The 21432-nt window shown below is 42.5% G+C and overlaps 2 protein-coding genes across 5 annotated transcripts in view; one reads left to right on the top strand and one right to left on the bottom strand.

Moving 5' to 3' along the window:
- The window catches only part of LOC125457561 (mediator of RNA polymerase II transcription subunit 12-like protein), a 568603-nt gene that overhangs the window by 156075 nt on the left and 391096 nt on the right, over window positions 1–21432 (bottom strand). The window lies entirely within an intron of this gene.
- On the top strand, window positions 891–20988 carry LOC125457564 (P2Y purinoceptor 12-like). Its single transcript, XM_048541943.2, has 4 exons — window positions 891–1058; window positions 6185–6327; window positions 17838–17920; window positions 19114–20988. The coding sequence occupies exon 4, from the start codon at window positions 19116–19118 to the stop codon at window positions 20133–20135; it is 1020 nt and encodes a 339-aa protein (XP_048397900.2). The 5' UTR covers window positions 891–1058; window positions 6185–6327; window positions 17838–17920; window positions 19114–19115; the 3' UTR covers window positions 20136–20988.

Raw genomic sequence — 21432 nt, forward strand, 5'->3', positions numbered from 1 at the left:
GGCAATCCAACACGAAAGGTCATAAATTTAGGGTAAAGGGTGGCGGACTTAAATCAAAGGTAAGGAGGAATTATCATTCTCAAAGGGTTGTGAATCTGTGGAATTCACTACCCCAGGATGCGGTGAATGCGGTGACATGGAGTAAATTTAGGAAGCAGATAGACAGCTTTTTAATTAGTAACGGGTCAAAGGGTTATGGAGATCGGTGGAGAACTGGAATTGAGGCCAAGACGAGATCAGCCACAATGTACCAAATGGTGCAGGCAGGCTGAAGGAACTGAATGGCCCACTCCTGCTCCTAGCTCTTACAGTCTAATCAAACATCAGTGTTTGGCTGGGATGCAAAGAAAGCTACAGCACCGATTTCCTAGGATCCAGTCTCTCCCAAATTTGCACAGCCAGAGTTCAAAATGAAGGCGAGCAACTTTGCTGATTTCTGTCGTCTTTAACTTTGGGATGGGTACAATCGTGGCAAGATCACTGACTCATAACAGACTGGAGAGAAGCAGCATGCATTTAACAGGTAGTCATTAATCCCAATGTTGTTTTTTTTTTAAAAAACACTGATTCAATGGTCACATTATAAAACCATAATAAAATAATTTAATTACTATTTTGTTACTGTTTCTGCAGTAGTGCTACCGATCTTTATCTGTACAGTGATCGTAAGCTGTCACTTGAGGTCAAGCAGCAGAGACCAAGAACTGCATTCTATGTGAAACAATGCCCTCAAAAGACAGAATCTGGTGGTGAAGTGGAGTTTGTAGACTGTCAGTGATAATTCCGGAGTTTAAAATTAAATACAGCAATGACCAATATTTCCAGCTCAGGACAGCAGGCAACAGGAGGGAAATATTTTTATCGTGAACTACATAAGCAGAATAGAAAGCAGAAGCGGTGACAAAGCTGCAATTCAGAAAGCAATGGGCCTTTGTTTCCGACAGATGAATACAAGTACAATCCCTCAGAGAGAACACATGCTCATTCTGAAACACGGAGGTCAGATTCCACGACACTTCCAACCTCATCATCGAGGAACCGAGGGCAAAGCAAAGCAGGTAACAAATTCAAATCTTCACTTACAGAAATCTAGGACAGGGTCAGCAGAAGCATTTGGTGAAAAGATTAATCAAATCTGTAAATTGACAGCATGACTTTTTAGGTGAAGCAGTCACCAACAATGGCAAATAAAAACCAAAAGAACTGCAGATGCTGTAAATCAGGAACAAAAACAAAGTTGCTGGAAAAGCTCAGCAGTTCTGGCAGCATCCGTGAAGGATAGCACAGAGTTAGCGTTTCGGGTTGGGTTCTGAGGAAGGGCCACCGGACCCGAAGTGTTAACTCTGTTTTCTCCTTCACAGATGCTGCCAGACCTGCTGAGCTTTTCCAGCAACTTTCTTTTTGTACCAACAATGGCAAATCCTGGCTAAACATTTGTAATTGTTATGGTAATAATTATTGTCACATTAATTTTTATTTTGTTATATGGTTGCAAATTTTTCCCTTTCCACTTTTTGAGAACAGGTCATTATTTGTACGAAGTCCACCAAGGACTAATGTATTTTGGAAGGGTGCACTGAAAGCTCCAAGTTTAAACACAATGTTTTTGAAAAAAGGAAGTGTAGACAGCCAAACGATTGAAACAAAATAATGGCAATAATTACTGGGATAACGAAGTGTGGAGCTGGATGAACACAGCAGGCCAAGCAGCATCTCAGGAGCACAGGAGCACAACACAGGAGCTCTCTGATGAAGGGTCTAGGCCCGAAACGTCAGCTTTTGTGCTCCTGAGATGCTGCTTGGCCTGCTGTGTTCATCCAGCTCCACACTTTGTTATCTTGGATCCTCCAGCATCTGCAGTTCCCATTATCTCTGATGCAATAATTACTGGGTTGACTTACCAAAACAAAATAGCTAAGAAATATTCCTCCTGAATATATTTGAGGTTAACAAGGTGAGGTTCGGTAACTGAATGTGTATAAACGCCAAGGAAGAACAAGGCAACTACCAGCCTGCACCGAACTTCAAATTTCGACATGCAAATTTACTGCACAACTGTGCAATCTTGTACTAATTTATTTGCAATCTATTATCTGCAACTTCCTGCTAATGGTGTGTACATAGATAACGCAGCTTCATCCAGCCTCATTTCAAAATCAGAAATGTTTTGCTCAAATTATCTGTCTTCTCTTTTTCATTTGATCGATGTAATACTTTTCCGTACTTCATTCGTAAGAGGGTCACTGCAAAGTGTTTTGAAAGAAATCATTTGTCATAACCTGGACAATGACACAGTTGACAAATTTTGCTTTGCACACAACTTTCAGAATTAATATACCCTCCTTCTTCATTCGCAATTGCATCTTGTTTCTCTGATTGAATCATACGAATCCTGCAGATTTTACATACGGTTTTGTCAACAAACATTAGAATTCTACTCACTTCCACTAATCCTCAAAAACTTCAAACCTGAAGTGCATTGTAGGTTTTCAGTCAGTGTTATACCAGTGAGTGCCCTTTGGTTCACTCCATTTAGGGTGCCTGTACTTTTTCCCCATTGAAAAGGTTAAAACACAGCATGAATCGGATTCCTACAGAACCACTTAAAAATACAAATGAATACATTATAATTTCCAAGGCGAGGGAATAATTTTTCCCTCCTTGTTAGTTTTAGTGGGAAAACTAAACAGATGTGCATCTTGTCCATCTGGCTCCAACACCATGACAGAGAAACCTGTTCCAGCTCAGCAGGAGGTAGCTGTCTTTTACAGACGGATGTGTATCAGTAAATGGACAGGAGCATCACAATAAAGTGTGAATGCCTGTTCAGTCGTAATGGAGGAAGTTTCCTCATCGTGCTTTTCACTATCTCAGAAAGCCCCAATACACTTTGCAACCAACGAAGGGCTTTTTGAAGTGTAGTCACTATTGCAACACAAGAACAGCAGCAGTCAATTTGTGCGCAGCAAGCCCCTGCAAACAGCACTGACAAGTGTGGCTCGAACTGGTTCCAAAGGTGAAAAAATGCGTGGCAAAGGGATGAGAAACTAACTGTTGGACCATACCCACCAAGAGTGCACCAGTTGTTTCTGGAGACTCTCAGACAGCCCATCCTGTCAAAGTCTGATCCCGTGTTTGCCCCACCAACCGTCGAAGCTATAAAGTCACCAGCAGTTACAGTGCAGCATCCACCATGCACAGATGCTGGGACAGTAAGCCAGATCTAACTTGACTCAGTACAAAACTGCAGGATGGCAAGAGGCAGCAAAACCAATGGGCACAGGACCAGCTCACAAACTTTAGCAACCACCGGTTAGGTGGTGTTTTGCCACTCATCTACAAAAGCAATGCGGGTGCCCAGCTCTTTGAAAGAACCAGCTGTTCTTTGTCTTTACTGCTACCGCAGTGCTGGGAAGTGCTGCTGACAGTGAATGCAATGTCTTTGATACTCTACGTCTCTCAAACCCTTAGCTTGCCCACAGTTTTCTCCTCCCTCACTGCATCATTCCTAGATCACTCACTAGCTAGTCTCTTGGGATTAGGAGGGAATGGTCGACAGGGGATGTGGTGATAGTGGGGTGTGCCCCTGCAGGATAGCATGCATCTGTAGCCAAGTCTAGGACAGCAGGCGGACCGGCAACGGCACTGGAGCTCAGTCTGCTGCTGGGGGGTGGCCCGCAGGCCAGTAAACTGGCTCATGCTCAGTCAGCCTCCTTCAGTAAAAACACAACTGGCCGTTACAAACTCGACCAGTTGACCACAGTGCACGGCCAGTTATCTCTACCACACGATCCTTGGCCGTTCTGCCTTAAATCGAAGTGAATGAGAAGCAAGATGGAACGTGGGAGGAAATATTTTTAGTGTCAACAAAGCCTCCCTTCATGAACTTGTTGGAAACCCAGCTCTTGCCACTCAGTTAGATCTTAAAAGTGAGAAAACTAGATCAGAGCCAACTTCGATAAACATCAACCATCCATTGTTTCCATAGCCTTGTTGTTCGACCTGCTCAGCTACCACTCCTCAGCAACTCCAACCTTGCTGCTGTTTCATTAACCATGGCCTAATCTGTACTCCGTTCCATTAACCCATCATCTCCAAAGACCTGCACTAGCTCTCAGCCACACAAACTCCTGCCCCAAAATGGATTAAAAAATACTCAGATCTCCCCGGCCTTGCCTCAGCATTAACCTTGTAACCCTATCCCGTCTTAAAGCATGAACCCAACTCTTTGAAGAACCCCGAGGCTGGTCTCTCACGCATCCCTGCCTTGCCTCATCCCACCATTAATGTCAGTGCTCCCTTCACTAAATCAGCCTCCCTTTTTCTTTAAGTTTTCTTCTTAGACCGAGCTATTTAGAGTCATATAGCCAGAGAAACAGACCTTCCAGTCCAACTTCTTCATACCAACCAGATATCCTAAATCAATCACAGGATCCCTACAGTGTGGAAACACGCCCTTTGGCCCAACAAGTCCACACCAGCTCTTGGAGCATCCCACCCAGATCTATTCCCTTATAACCCACATCCCTCAACACTATGGGCAATTTAGCATGGCCAATCCATCTAGCCTGCACATCTTTGGGTTTAGTCTAGTCTTTGAATCTAGTCCCATTTGCCAACGTTTGGCCCATACCCATGTAAACCCTTCCTATTCATTTATCTATCCAGATGCCTTTTACATGTTGTAATCTGTACCAGCCACCACAACTTCCTCTGGTGGTCATTCCATAAAACGTACCATCCTCTGTGTGAAATCGTTGCCCCTCAGGTCCCTTTTAAATCTTTCCCCTCTTACCTTAAACCTACATCCTCTAAGATTGGACTTCCTGATCCTTGGAAAAAAGACCTTGACTATTCACCCTATCCATGCCCCTCATGACTTTGTAAACCTCTTATAATGCCACCTCATAGCCTCCAACACTCAAAGGAAAATAGGCCCAGCCTATTCAACCATTCCCTATAGCTCGAACCCACCAACCCATTTCTTCACAACTAACTCTCCCACCAAGGTTAAGCAGTTGTTCTTCTGTTTCTTCTGCTTCATTTACCTTCTTTTTCACCCTGTTCACTAACTAACTGCCCTGGCACACATACTGTATTAAAAGGACTAAAAGCTGTTTCAAAAAGAAGGAAAGATAAATTAAATACATAACCAAGCAGAATCATAGTTAATCATATACGCTTTCAGTCACTGTGCAAATTGATTCTGAAAAGTCCAATGATACATAATAACTTGTGACAACAGAATCATATAAATCATTGTCATTCAGTCCATCAGGCCTGCACCAATATCTCCGTATACCTATCTTTGGCCCATATCCTTTAACGCCTTAGATAAATGTTTGTTAAGAAATCTCAAGTTTGAAACAAACAACGGATCTGGCATCAAATGTCATTCGTAGAAAACAGTTTCAAACATCTGTCACTCTTTAATGTAGAAGTGTTTCCTAACATCTCTCCTCAATGGTCTGGCCCTAACTTTTAGACTATGCCCAAGTCCTAGAATCTCTAACCAGGGGAAGCAGTTTGTCTTTATCTACCCTGACTTTTCTTTTTAATATCTTGAAGATTTTGATCAGACACTTCGTAAATTTCTAAAGTTCACAAGCCAGTTATTGAAGGCATCTGAAAGAGAAATCTATGTCACTCTGCATAACCAACCAAGTTTGTTTCTATTCCACGTCTTTAGATATAGCCTGAGGAGCTAACACACAAAAGTGTGAAAAAGTGGGTTTTTGGTTGTTCCACAAAATCAAAACATACCGACAGGCAGTATTTTGATTTCAACTAATTATGAGTTCTAGCACACTGAGGGAATGAAATGTGGATCACTTTTGCTGAACAGAAAGAATCAAGACCACTTCTGGAGCCAACGTTCATTGAGAATCAGAGTAAAATAAGACATTATCAGCCAAGGTCAATAGAGCAGAAGACAGTGGATTAAGACAAATATTCAGGAGAGAATACATTGCATTTTTGCTCCTACATGAGGCAGATTATGTCACCATATTTTAAAACACCACTATGGATAGTGGCTAAGGCCACACAAAGTCAAGTGGTCTTCATTCAAGATGCCAAGGAGGGTGGTGACTGCAAGTAGTATTGTAAAGAGCTAGGGAAAACCTCCCCCAGGAGAAAGGCACATGAAATAGGAGAAATTAATGTAATTGCATTGCCCTAACAGAGAACAACGTCAGACAAGTAAGGCTCAAACGCTGAGGGTACAACAGAAAACACTGCAAAACACCCACTGGAGTGAGATTTCACCAGGTCCAGATGGGATATTCCCCACGTTGCTGAGGGAGATAAAAGCTGAAAATTGCACAGGTATTGATTATAACCTTCCTATCCTCCTTGGAAATTACAAATGTTTTGTCTGCGTTCAAAAAAGGTTGCAAGGATAAAGAACTGACCAGTCTGTTTTAGCTCTGTAACTTTGAGAAATTATGATTCCAAATAAATAGGATGCTTTTGGGTAGGGGCAAATTAATTATGGAAAACTTGTATCTATTTGTTGATGTTACCGAGCAGGATAACAAAACATCTGCGGAAAAACAATGAACCAGCTCAGCGAGCCAACCAACCACAACACCCATAACCTGAGCTACAAATCTAGTTCAAAGCCTTAGAAAAGAGAAGGTTGTACTCATTGGAGTTGAGAAGATTGAGAGGGAATCTCAAATGAAACAGTTAGGATGCTAAGGGGCTTGGCAGGGTAAATGCGGAGATGTTTTCCTCTTGGGACAGTCTAGGACCTGAGAGCATTAATAAGAATAAACAGGCACCAATTAAAGATTGAGATTGGCAGAAATTTCTTCTCTCAGAGGATTGTGTGTCTTTGGAACCTCGTGCCACAGACAGATATAGGGCAGAGTCCCTGTGTATTTTCAAGGCCGAGATAGATTAGTGATCACTTGGGGAATCAAGGGTTCTGGGGAAAAGACAGGAAAGTGGATATCAGGAACATCAGATCAGTCATAATCCTATTGTATGTCGGACAGGCTTGAGGGACAGAATGGCTACTCCTGTTCCAATTTTATATGAATGATGTGGTTGATGTGAGGTATAAGGTATCTGACAAAGTCCTACACTACCAGCTTGTCAGTAAAGTTCAAGACTGTTGCATAAAAGGGAGACTAACAGAATGGATGCAAAGCTGACCTAAGAACAGTAAACAGAGAATATCAGTAAACGGTCGCCTTTTGAACAACAGGAGGCTTTCTCAGGGGTCAGTATTGGGAAAGCACTACTGCTGGTTGTGATTTTAACAACATGGACTTGAATGTGCAAGGTGCAATTTTAGCAAGAAAATCAGCAAATGCAAAACTGGACATGTAACAAAGGTTGGGGAGGACAGCAGTAAAGCCTTGATAAACGTTGCTGTTGAAATGGAATTAAAGTGGCAATAAAGGTTAATTTAAACAAGTTTGAACATAGAACATTACAGCGCAGTACAGGCCCTTCGGCCCTCAATGTTGCATCGACCTGTGAAACCAATTTGAAGCTCATCTAACCCACGCTAACCATTACCATCCCCATATGTTTATCCAGTGACCATCTAAATGCCCTTCAAGTTGGCGAGTCTACTACTGTTGCAGGCAGAGCATTCCACGCCCTTACTACTCTCTGAACCTACCGCTGACATCTGTCCTATATCTATCACCCCTCAATTTAAAGCTACGTCCCCTCATGCTAGCCATCTCCATCCAAGGAAAAAGGCTCTCACAGTCCACCCTATCTAATCCTCTGATCATCTTGTATGTCTCTAAGTCACCTCTTAACTTTCTTCTCTCTAATGAAAACAGCCTCAAGTCCCAAAGCCTTTCCTCATAAGACCTTCCCTCCATACCAGGCAACATCCTGATAAATCTCCTGTGCACCCTTTCCAATGTTTCTGTATCCTTCCGTTATGCGGCGACCAGAACTGTACGCAATACTCCAAGTGCGGCCGCACCAGAGTTTTGTACAGCTGCAACATGGCCTCATGGCTCCGAAACTCAATCCCTCTCCCAATAAAACCTAACACACTGTACGCCTTCTTAACAACTCTGTCAACCTGGGTGGCAAGTTTCAGGGATCTATGTACATGGACACCAAGATCTCTCTGCTCATCCAGACTACCAAGAATCTTACCATTAGCCCAGTTCTCTGTGTTCCTGTTACTCCTTCCAAAGTGAATCACCTCACACTTTTCCGCATTAAACTCCATTTGCCACCTCTCAGTCCATCTCTGCAGCTCATCTATGTCCCTCTGTAACACACAACATCCTTCCGACTTTAGTGTAAACTGCAAATTTACTAATCCGACATTCTATACCTGCATCCAGGTCATTTATAAAAATGACAAACAGCAGTGGCCCCAAAACAGATCCTTGTGGTTCACAACTAGTAAATGAACTCCAGGATGAACCTTTCCCATCAACCACCACCCTCTGTTTTCTTCCAACTAGCCAATTTCTGATCCAAACTGCTAAATCACCCTCAATCCCATGCCATTGTATTTTCTGCAATAACCTACCATGGGGAACCTTATCAGACGCTTGACTGAAATCCATATACACAACATCAACTACTTTACCCTCATCCACCTGTTTGGTCACCTTCTCAAATAACTCAATAAGGTTTGTGAGGCATGACCTACCCTTCACAAAACTGTGTTGACTATCCCTAATCAAATTATTCCTTTCTAGATTATTATAATTCCTATCTCTTATAATCCTTTCCAACACTTGACCCACAACCGAAGTAAGGCTCCCTGGTCTGTAATTACCAGGATTGTCCTTCCTCCCCTTCTTGAACAAGGGGACAACATTTGCTATCCTCCAGACTTCTGGCACTATTCCTGAAGATAATGGCAAAATAAAGATCAAAACCAAAGGTCTGCAATTTGCTCCCTAGCTTCTCGAAGAATCCTAGGATACATCTGGCTCAGGGGGCTTATCTATTTTCACACCTTCCAGAATTGCTAACACCTCCTCCTTGTGAACCTCAATCCAATCTAGTCTAATAGGCCGTATCTCAGTATTCTCCTCGACAACATTGTCTCTTTCCTGTGTGAAGACTGACGAAAAATATTCATTTAGCACCTCCCCGATCTCTTCGGATTCCACGCACAACTTACCATTACCGTCCTTGACTGGCCCTAATCTTACTTCGGTCATTGTTTCGTTCCTGACATACTGATAGAAAGCTTTAGGGTTTTCCTTTATCCTACCTGCCAAAGACTTCTCAAGTCCCTTCGTGACTCTTCTTAGCTCCCTCTGTAGGTCCTTCCCGGCTAACTTGTAATTTTCAAGCACCCTAACTGAGCCATCACATCTCATCTTTACATAGGCCTCGCTGTTCTTCTTGACAAGAGTTTCAACTTCTTTAGTAAACCACAGTTCCCTCGCTTGAACACCTCCTCCCTGCCTGACAGGTACATACTTATCAAGGACACGCATTAGCTGTACCTTGAACAAGCTCCAGATTTCAATTGTGCCCAGCTCCTGCAGTTTCCTTCGCCATCCTATGCATCCTAAATCTTGCCTAATCGCCTCATAATTGCCTTTCCCCAGCTATAACTCTTGCCCTGCGGTATATACCTATCCCTTTCCCATCGCTAAAGTAAACATAACCAAACTGTGGTCACTATCACCGAAGTGCAGACCTACATCCAAATCTAACACCTGGCCTGATTCATTACCCGGAACCAAATCCAATGTGGCCTCACCTCTTGTTGGCCTATCTACATTCTGGGTCAGGAAACCCTCCTGCACACATCGGACAAAAACTGACAAAAACATTGCACAAAAACTGACCCAACTAACATACTCGACCTATAGCATTTCCAATCAATATTTGGAAAGTTAAAGTTCCCCATCACAACTACCCTGTTACCATCACTCCTATCCAGAATCATCTTGGCAATCCGTTCCTCTACATTTGTAGTGATACATTTGGAAGAAATAGCAAATGGACGATTACTGGGAAAAAAAAAAGGATTAAAAATATTTACAGGGCTGCATGCAGACTCATCAGGACTCTGCAAACAAAAAGTAAAAAAGTAAGATCATGAAAACTTGTTTAAATCACTGATGTTATCACAATGACAGTACATGTCCAATTCTGGGACTTTTTAGAAAGGACATTGAGGCTCTTGTGCATGCAGTTGAGGGTGTTGTTCCTCTCAGAAGAGTCAGGTGACACCCAGAGGGGCTTTGGTCCAGTCTCGAAGTGGCTGGTGAGGTGGGAGCATCATTAATGCTGTTAATCCCATTAGTTCCTGTTCACATCCATCATTTATCTGCCTGGTATATAATTCCTGGTCCCAAAGGCAGCTCTGACATAACCAAGGCCTAAAAAGAGGTAGAGAAAAGATTGAAGTGAATGGTTCCAGAGACGAGAAATTTCAGCTCCTTGGAGACATAGAAGCAACCAGGGTTAGTCCTCCTTAGAGCAGAAAAGGATGAGAGGAGATTTGATCGAGAAGTCCATAATCATCAGGGATCTTGACACAGCAGAAAGAGAGAAACTACTGGCATTGGCAGAAGGGTGTAAAACCAGAGGACAAAGGTTTAATGGGAAAGGCAAGAGAACTCAAAGCAACAAGAAAAACATTTCTTTTTAAACGCAGGGGATTGTAGTGACATGGAGTTAATGGCCTGAAAAGGGTGTGTAGGAAGATACAGTGATGGCTTTCAAAAGGGATTTAAACAATACGTGGGTGAGATAATTGAAGGGCTCCAGTGAATGGACAAGAGTGTGGGACTAGATAGAGTGCTGTTGCAGCGATGCAACATGAATTCGATGGGCTGAATGGTGTCTTAAGAATGCTATGTTCTCATTTTTCACGAGAATTCTCTTTTAATGAGCTTTCAAACATTTTAAGGCAGCATTGTATGAAGCACCAAAAATGCAAAAGTTACTTTTCTTCCAATGCAGTGGATCAGAAAATGCACTATTACTCGTGACAATTTCTCGTCACAATTATTAATCCCTTGGCAATTGTGGTGACTACATTTCTATAAATGAATGCTCATGTTCTTCATTATCATTGATTTTTCTTACCTGTTCCCCGCAACATGATAACGTTATTTTGAATCTTAACGGAAAATTACAGACACCTGGAGCATAGCACCACAAGACTGTGAAAAACCTCATCAAACTGAGAAGAATTATACAGGTAAAAGGGCTATTTTTGAAATAATGAACTTTGCGTGACTTTCACAGGAATTTTCAATGTAAGTATCAAATTAATGCTGAGATAAAAGGGTGTTATTTGGACACAAATGGAATAAGTGCCTTCTTCTGGCTTGGAGTGTTTGAGCTGAGATACAGCACATGTCTGCAATCATCAATGGAAAGAAAGACTGAAAAATGGAACAAAACAGAGCTATTGGAGGTCATACAATAGGTGAGGTGCACGCTCAAAGGGAAAAATGTATGCAATAATGGAGGACAGCACATAACAAATCATTAGCTCAAAGCCCAAACTGTATTCCAGACCTGGCTAAGCACCAGGTTAGTGTGCTAAGTCCTCAAAGCATTTAGAAAATATTGGAGGATTTAAGATTCTCATGCCAGCTCTGGTCCACTTGGCAATGGCTTTGTATTTTGTCAAAAGACAGAGTGAGAGCCAACCATAACAAACAACAGCCTGTCAACCATTAATGACATAGTGTGAATGCAGCACTGTTGGGGCTAACCTCAGCTAATGCTGAAACAAGATGTCGGATCTGAATGGCGTTGTTAGATTTTGAGTAGCTCCAAATAACACAGGAGCAAGAGGCAGATGGACCTTGCATACTGATTTAATCTCAAATAAGCTGCAGGGTGTTCTTCAAACCCCAATTTGTGAAGTTAGCTTTTTTCCCCCAATTGTATCAAACTCTCAGTTTTAAATCAAGAGTTTTATTTATTTACATCAAAACTCAAGGTGATCCTTGCAACTTCTCTTACTCACTTTTGCAGGAGCAAAAAAAGTTTCACAGTTATGAAAGTTAAAACCTGAATGTTTAGATATCAATTTGTACAATTGCTGGATTCAGGTGGACACAACTAGGTAAGGGGTAGGAAACAGCAGAATTCCTCTTCAGGTTGACACAGATACAGCAATACAGGGCATACAGGGGCTTGGTCCACTTTTGGGGCAATAACAGTAATCTTCAAGATACAGGGTTCGAGGAGATCTACACAGGACAAGTGCTATTCTGGAAGTGTAGCTGTTACCAGTAAGTTAGATTCTTAGCAGTAGATACAGGATTAGAATTAATGCGCAATGATGGAACATGTGCAGATGTTAGTGCACAACTATTGAAAATGCCTGCTATTATTGGTTTATGTACAGAGCTGCTCGCAATGCAACTCAAATGCTCAAAATAAACATAATTCTTCCTCGCTCAAATCTGTTGCTTATTTTACAGTTAAACTGACCAATCTCACAACAAAGACGAAAACACTTGGCGGGATTCTCCACATAATATCTTGAGTCTTCTTGCGAGTCACATCAGACAAGAACATGAAGTTCAGAGAAGCGAAGTTGCACTGAGTGAAACTTTGCCAATCTTCAATACTGTGGAGTGTGAACAGACTTGGTTAAGCCAGTCTCTCAAATTCCCCTACAAGTTCTCTGCACAAACTGTATGGCATAAGGCCTTGGGCTAAAAAGCATTGCTCTGTCGGAGGTTGCAAATTTGAAGCAAAATTAAACCAGATGAATCATCAGACAATTTTGCACAGCAACATTGTGTTTCAGTGCAGGAACGTTTCTCGGTCCATCATGCTGTGAAATTTCACAGTGTCATTACCTCTGGGCCAGAAGCTTGGGTTCAAGTCCTACCTGCTCCATGGTATGGCATAACATCTCTGAACAAGTTAATTAAAAACAGCTACAATTACAATTTTTCAAAGTTCAAAGGAACTTTGTTCATATGACAGGCTCATTAAGGAGTCAGTTTCAACATGTCATTAGTTTTCATCTCTCTGGTCAAGCCTCCATTACTCAACTTAAGACATAGATGGGATCAGTAGCGCTTCAGAAAATACAGCAAAGATCAATGGTTCTAATGAGTTTTGAGAAGATTTGTAGCTCAGGTTGAGGTTCTGGATGTAAGTTTACTCGCTGAGCTGCAAGGTTCGTTTTCAGACGTTTTGTCACCATTCTAGGTAACATCATCAGTGAGCCTCCGGTGAAGCGCTGGTGTTATGTCCCACTTTCTATTTATCTGTTTAGGTTTCCTTGGGTTGGTGATGTCATTTCCTGTGTTGGTGATGTCATTTCCTGTTCTTTTTCTCAGAGGGTGGTAGATGGGCTCCAAATCAATGTGTTTGTTGATGGAGTTCCGGTTGGAATGCCATGCTTCCAGGAATTCTCGTGCATGTGTCTGTTTGGCTTGTCCTAGGATGGATGTGTTGTCCCAATCAAAATGGTATCCTTCCTCATCTGTATGTAAGGACACTAGTGATAGTGGGTCATGTCTTTTTGTGGCTAATATATGTTCATGTATCCTGTTGGCTAGCTTTGTGCCTGTTTGTCCAATGTAGTGTTTGTCACAGTTCTTGCAAGGTATTTTGTAGATGACGTTCATTTTGCTTGTTGTCTGTGTAGGGTCTTTTAAGTTCATGAGCTGCTGTTTTAGTGTGTTCGTGGGTTTGTGGACTACCATGATGCCAACCAACCTCATCAGCAAGGACAACATCATCAAGCTAGTGGACCTATGCCTTACCACCCACTTCACTTTCAATAACAAAACCTGCAGACAAACCAACGGTACACCCATGGGATCTCCGATATCAGGGTTCTTAGCAGAGGCAGTAATACAGAGACTCGAACAAACAGCTCTGCCAATCATCCAACTCAAACTTTGGGTCCGCTATGTGGATGACATCTTTGCCATCACTAAACAAAACAAATTAGAGGAAGCCTTCAAGACCATCAATAATACCCTTTACTGGCACAACATTCACAAAAGAGGAGGAAAACAACAGCAAACTGCCATTCCTAGATGTCACAGTAGAGCGAACAGCCAATGGGGAACTTCAAACCAGCGTCTACAGGAAAACAACACATACGGACCAAATACTGAACTACAGGAGCAACCATCCCAACACCCACAAACGAAGCTGCATTAGAACATTATTCCAACGAGCCACTACACACTGCAGCACAGAGGAACTACGCAGAGCAGAGGAAAATCACCTATACAGCGTATTCAAAAAGAATGGGTACCCTATGAACACAGTCCGCCGATTCCTCAGCAACAAACCCAAACAAACAGACAAAACGGGCTCAGAAACCATAACCACGCTCCCCTACATCAAAGATATTTCGGAAATGACTGCCAGACTACTCAGACCTCTTGGCATCATGGTAGCCCACAAACCCACCAACACACTAAAATAGCAGCTCATGAACTTAAAAGACCCTACACAGACAACAAGCAAAATGAATGTCATTTACAAAATACCTTGCAAAAACTGTGGCAAACACTACATTGAACAAACAGGCACAAAGCTAGCCACCAGGATACATGAACATCAACTAGCCACAAAACGACATGACCCACTATCACTTGTATCCTTACATACAGATGAGGAAGGACACCACTTTGATTGGGACAACACATCCATCCTAGGACAAGCCAAACAGAGACATGCACGAGAATTCCTGGAAGCATGGCATTCCAACCGGAACTCCATCAACAAACACATTGATTTGGAGCCCATCTACCACCCTCTGAGAAAAAGAACAGGAAATGACATCACCAACACAGGAAATGACATCACCAACCCAAGGAAACCTAAACAGATAAATAGAAAGTGGGACATAACACCAGCGCTTCACCGGAGGCTCACTGATGATGTTACCTAGAATGGTGATGAAACGTCTGAAAACGAACCTTGCAGCTCAGCGAGCAAACTTACATCCAGATCAATGATTCTACAAATAATAGCACAGTATTGCTGCTATTGGAGATTGGAAATAAAAACAAAGTGCTCATGTTAATTCTGTTTCTCTCCCCTCAGCAACTTGTTGTTTTTATTTCAATTGCTCACTTTTGCTTAGTTGCCCCATCGTGTCCAGGGATGGTTAGGTGGATTAGTCATGGGAAACGCAGGACTACAGGGATATGGTAGGGAGATGTGTCTGCGTGGGATGCTGTTTAGAAGGTTGGTGTGGACTCGACGGCCGAAAGGCCTGCTTCTACCACAAAGTATGATTTACAGTGTCCATGCAATTACTAATGTGAAATTCAAAAGACAGATAGGTCAGGCATCACTGCTAGTTTCAAGAAACATAGCCAACTTGTTAAAACATGGAAGTTGTAGCTGCAGAGATGGCAAGAACTGCCGATGCTGGAGTCAGAGTCAACACAGTGTGGAGCTGGAGGAACATAGCCGGTCAGGCAGCAAAGAAGCCGGAATGTTAACTTTACTACTGCTCTGATGCTGCCTGATCGGCTATGTTCCTCCGGTTTCACACTGTGTTGACAAGTTGTAGCAACCACTTTATTCCAGCAAAGTCCATTTGAAAATTAAACAAGGAAGTGTTGTTTCTTTTTGAAATGAACAATTGGTGATTTCTTTCCTTTCTTTGTTATTACATTGGCAGCATTTTGCACCATTGCATCCATCCCTGACTGTGATGGCGTGGAACACTGGCAGTCTAAAAATTGGCACTAATATGTAATGGGCTGCCCAACCCACTATTGATTATTGTGCACAATAAAGTTAGAGTTCTAAAGAAAAACCAAAAAGACGGTGGATGCTGGAAATTAGAAAGAAAAACAGAAATTGCTGGAAAAGCTCAGCAGGTCAGATAGTATCGGTGGAGAGAAAGCAGAGCTAACGTTTTGGGTCAGTGAGCTGTCCTCAGAACTTGGTTATGGAACGAGATCTGGACAATATCCAGGCCTGGGCTAGCAAGTAAAATTCATGCCACGCAAATGCCAGGCTATGACCATCATCAATAAGAAGCAATCTAACTGCTGTCCTTTGATATTCAACGGCATTATCATTACAGAATCCCCCACGATCAACATTCTGGGGGTAATCGTTCACCAGAAACTAAATTAGACTTACCACATAAACACAGTTACAACGTGAGCAGGTCAGAGGATAGGAATAATACAGCAAGTAGCTCACCCCCTGCTCACTGTCTACAAAGCACAATGAGGAGTGTGATGGAACACTCCCCAGTGGACTGGATGGTAAGAGCCCCAACAACACTCAAGAAGCTCACTTGATTGGCACCACATCCATAAGCATCCACTCCCTCCACCACAAACTCTCAATAGCAGTGTGTACTACTGGATGCACTGCAGCAATTCACCAAATGTCCTTCAACAGCACCTGCCAAACCCACAACTCCTTCCATCTAGAAGACCAAGGGCAACTGATGTAATGGGAACACCAACACCTGCAAGTTCGCCCCCCCCCCCCCCCCGCCCCCCAACCCCGCCAAGCCACTCACCCACCTGACTTGGAAATATATCGCCATTCCTTCACTGTTCCCGGGTCAAAATCCTGGAATTCCCTCCCCAAGGGGATTGTAGGTTAACCCACAGCAGGTGGACTGCAGGGGTTCAGGAAGGCAGCTCACCACCATCTTCTCAATGGCATCTAGGGACAGGCAATAAATGATGGCCAGCCAGCAATGCCCCATCCCACAAAACAACTTTAGAAGAATTCTCCCCACAGATGCTGCCAGACCTGCTGAGCTTCTTCTGCAATTTTTGTTTCTGAGTTAACGTTCTGTTGTGTTCTACTAAGGGTTAATGTGTGTTCACGGTGCCTCAGTTCACAGTGCTCCCATCCAATCACAAAGTTCCAAAAAAGAGCTTTGCGCAATACCAAGATGATGTTCTGTTGCATTACTGGGGGAATGCTGTGCCTTCGGACATCCTATCTTTTAGACAAGATCAAGGAACCTTGGCCATTTCTTCCTTGAGTCCATGGAGACAATCACAAAGCACCATTTTGAAGAAAATCATGACAAAGTCATCCTTAATGCATCAGCTACCATGTGTTTCTTCAAGCAACATCTCAAAACCAGATTATCTGATCATCAGCTCTGGCAGCATCTGTGGAGGAGAAGAGTTAACGCTTCGGGTCCGGTGACCCTTCTTCAGAACTGATGGTGGCTGGGAAAACGTCAGTTTATATAAACTTTATTCTGCATTTCAGAGTTGGCGCGCACTTGTGAACACTCATTTTGTTTGTAACTCTTGGTATATCCGTATGTCAAGTTCTAACAGCAATTAGTTTTGTCTAAACTAAACTAAAAGGTTGATTGGCCGAACCAGTTATTTGGTGCCTCTTACATTGCCAGGATATCCTGAGAGAATTTATAGTCAATGATAGATCCTTTTTACTGTGGACACTGTTGTAGTATAGGAAAATACAGAAGTCAATTTGCACACAGAAAACACACATATACATAAGTGTGATACAAAAACAGAAGTTTTTAAAGGTTCTTGAGTAGATCTGTAGCTCAGGCTTGGGTTGTGGATGTTGTGGTTGGTTGGCTCACTGAGCTGATTCATTGTTCTGCAAATATTCCATTACCCTGCTGGGTAACGTCATCACTGCAAACTCCGATAAAGTGCTGTTTGTGTTTTCTACCTGGTATTTAATCTCTGGGGTCCGTTGGATTTGATTACCTCATTTCCGGCTTTCCTTCGCAGGAAAATATATACAGAGTCCAGTTCTGTGTGTTTGTTGATGGCGTCCTTGGTGAAGAACCAGGCCACCAGGAATTTCCGTGCTTGTCTCTGTTTGGTGTCGTCTGAGGAAGTTCTGAGTTCTGAGGAAGGGTCACTGGACCTGAAACATTAATTCTGATCTTTTCTTCACAGATGCTGCCAGACCTGCTGACCTTCTCCAGCAACACTTGTTTATATTCCTGATTTACAACATCTGCAGTTCTTTCAGCTTTTATGTAAGTGTTAAAATGGGCAGATAATCCACATCTAGCGAATGCAGATGAGGAACAATAACTGCTCTTCTCCCCATAGTGTAATGGGACCGTTTATTGACTTAGGGCAGATGGGGGCTCAGCTGATGTCTTATTTGAAAGATGGCATCATCTACAGTGAAGAACTTCCTCATTACTGCACTGGAAGTGTCAGCTGAGGTGGCCTACCTTTTCACTGAAAGAAGAATTGTTCATGGGTGAGGGATGACATGATTGTGGTATACAAAATTATGAGGGGTAGATATAGAGCAGACAGGAGGAACCTGTTTCCTTTGGCAGAGAGTTCAAAAAAACCAGGGGTCATAGATTCATGCTAAAGGATTAGAGGGGACATCTGGATAAACTGTTTTATGCACAGGGTGTTGGGTGTCTGGAATTCGCTGTCTGAGTTGGCGTTGGAGCAGAGAACCTAAACTCTTATAAAGTAGCTGTGTGTGCTCCTTAGTTTGAGTAAGCTGCAGGCTGTGCGTAGGAATATGGGATTAGAAACAGCCTCTGGGTTCCTTCAGGTCAGCATGGGCAAGATGGGCCAAATGGTCCCCTTCTGTTCTGCATCATTTCTATGGCTCTATGGAATAGTTTGGCCAGCATTTATTACTCATTCCTACCTGCCTTCGAGACAGTGATGGTGAACTATCTTTTGAGCTGCTGTAGTACACGAAGGGAAATCATACCCACATTTATGTTCAGGAGTTGTTCCAGCATTCTGACTCAATTGCCAATTTATGTACAAGATGGGGATTGTCAAAGAATACTAAAAACAGGGATGTCTTAATACAGATCTACCTCTTTTTTAAAGAGAAGTAAAGTAAATTTAAATAACCTTGTTTTAAACTGTACAATCTTAACTGGGCTTGGCCTTTAAAATATAGAGTTAAAATCTAGAGATATATAGTTCCATGGCTCTTTACACCATTGGAGCTTGTCCTAGCTTAGTTAGATATACGTGGTGCCCAAGTCATGCAGTGGTGGAGGTCCAATGATCTAGTCCGTTCCTTGTTCTATCTGGGATTCTTCTTCAGATTAAAGAATGAGATTATCAGGCAGAAGACAATAAACTTCGCAATACATTGTTATTGTCACGATTCAGAAGAGGCATGTTTAATATAAAACAATGCCGTCTAAATCAATCACACTGTGCTTTTTTTTAAATTTAGAAATGGCTTTGAATGGATCAGAAAGCTTTTCCAACTATTCAAACACCACAACGGAAGACAAGTGCGCGCCAGACCGAGAAATCAGCCAGGTGATCTTCTCCGTGCTCTATTCTGTCTTCTTCATTGGTGGCCTGCTAATGAACAGCCTGGCCATTTGGGTGTTCTTTCAAATACCGAGCAAGTCCAACTTCATCGTGTACCTCAAGAACACAGTCGTAGCCGATCTGCTGATGACACTGATATTCCCATTTAAAATAGCCATCGAGTCAAAGTTCAGAACGCCAGGACTCCAAGTCTTCGTATGTCAAGTTAGTTCAGTCCTATTCTACTTGACCATGTATATCAGCATCATATTCTTAGGGCTGATAAGTGCCGACCGCTATCAGAAAGCAGCTAAACCATTTGGCCATTCTGGCACGTGCAAACCCAAAACTGCAAAGATTCTCTCGGCAACCATATGGCTGTGCATGTTTCTCTTGGTGCTGCCCAATATGGTGCTGTACAAGGGAAGCACCATACCAGCAAATGAGCGCAAATGCTCCTCACTCAAGACTGACTTAGGCTTAAAATGGCATGAGCTGGTCAACTTTGTCTGCCAGATCATATTCTGGAGTAACTTGATATTAATAGTCGTGTGCTATTTTCTAATAACGAGAGAACTTTATAAATCCTTTCACAAGACAAAAGGCAGTTCCAGGCAAGTTAAGAAAGTCAATTTCAATGTCTTTCTTGTGCTGGCCGTATTCTTTATCTGTTTTGTTCCTTTTCATTTCGCCAGGATCCCATACACGCTGAGTCAGACCCGAGATGCCTACCAGTGCTCCACTCAAGTTGCTCTTTATTACATTAAGGAAAGCACACTGAGTTTGTCAGCATTAAATGCATGTCTTGACCCACTGATATATTTTTTCCTATGTAGGTCATTCAAGAACATGCTATTTGCAAAGCTGAACAACTGCGCACACAGATTGCCAAAAATACAGAAAGGTGATTACCCATCCAGCACGGACACTCCACTCTAAGTTGCACCATAACATTACACTCTCCAATATCCTCACCTGGTTTCTGCACAAGTCCTGGGAAACATTGCACAGCGTTCAGTGTTATAAAATTAGCAATAAAATTTACACTTTATATGTATTCTACATATTTGATTTCTATGGGGTTGAGGATGTTTCCTTATGTTAAAGACAAGTTCTGCGGTTGACTCTTAACTGCTCTCTGAGCAATTAGGGATGGCAACAAACGCTGGATTAACCAGCAATGCCCACATCTGTAAATAAATTTAAAAAGAAATTGTTGTTGCTTGGGCCAGGGAAAGAATATTAAGTCCCAAACAAAACAAACTAGATACATATGGGATCTTTCTTATGGTAAACCATCCCAAAGTTCTTTACAATTGAATAATTGATCAGGACATCCTGATACAGCATAACTAGACCTGATGTTCTTGCCTATTTCTACAATGAGGGAGTATATATAATAATTCATTGAATCTTTACAGTGTGGAAGCAGGCCATTCAGCCCATCAAGTCCACAACACCCCCTCTGAACAGCATCTCACCCAGACCCACCCAGCTTCCCTATCCGCATAACCCCACGCTTCTTACAGCTAGTCCAACTAATTTTCACATCCCTGGAAACCATGAGCAATTTAGCACGGCCAATCCAACTAAGCTGCATATCTTTGGACTGTGGGAAGAACCAGACCACCCAAAGGAAGCCCACACACACCCGTTGAGCATGTGCAGATTCCATACAGACATTCATCCAAGGGGTGAATCTAATCTGGGTCCCTGGTGCTGAGAGATAGAGCGCTAACCACTCAGCCCTCGTGCTGTCCATATGTATATGTAGATTTTTTTTGATTACTTTTCGCAAATAAAAGGTGTTTCCCTGTTTAAGATGGTCAACGGTGTTAATACAAGTCTCAGTAATTGTTTCCTACACAAAGTCCATAAGGACTGAAATACATTTGATCTAGGGAAGGAACTCTGAGCAGTAGTCCCAGCAAAAATGTTTGTGGATCAAATAAGGAACAAAGATCCACAGCTAATCAGTGACAGATGGTAGAAGGTGGAGGATTGCAGAGATACAGGATGAAAGGTTATGAAAGATTTTCACAAATGAAATACTGAGCAATGAAAAAGGTGAGGAAAGGAGGCTCTATCTCAACAGTTTACAGAATCTGGAAGGCCAGTATGGAAAATCCCCAAGGGCTTCAGTCAGGAGATGGTGAAAATATGAAACATCGTAGTGAGGGGAATTCCAAAGTGGTTACGGTAAGCTTGGTCAGAGATGGGAGGGCTTGACTCTCAC

The sequence above is a fragment of the Stegostoma tigrinum genome, chromosome 14 (genome assembly GCF_030684315.1).
Source record: "Stegostoma tigrinum isolate sSteTig4 chromosome 14, sSteTig4.hap1, whole genome shotgun sequence".
Taxonomy (NCBI): Eukaryota; Metazoa; Chordata; class Chondrichthyes; order Orectolobiformes; family Stegostomatidae; genus Stegostoma; species Stegostoma tigrinum.

What these genes read in the sequence shown, in the direction of transcription:
- LOC125457564 (XM_048541943.2), top strand. Translation starts at nt 19,116, where the DNA reads ATGGCTTTGAATGGATCAGAAAGCTTTTCCAACTATTCAAACACCACA.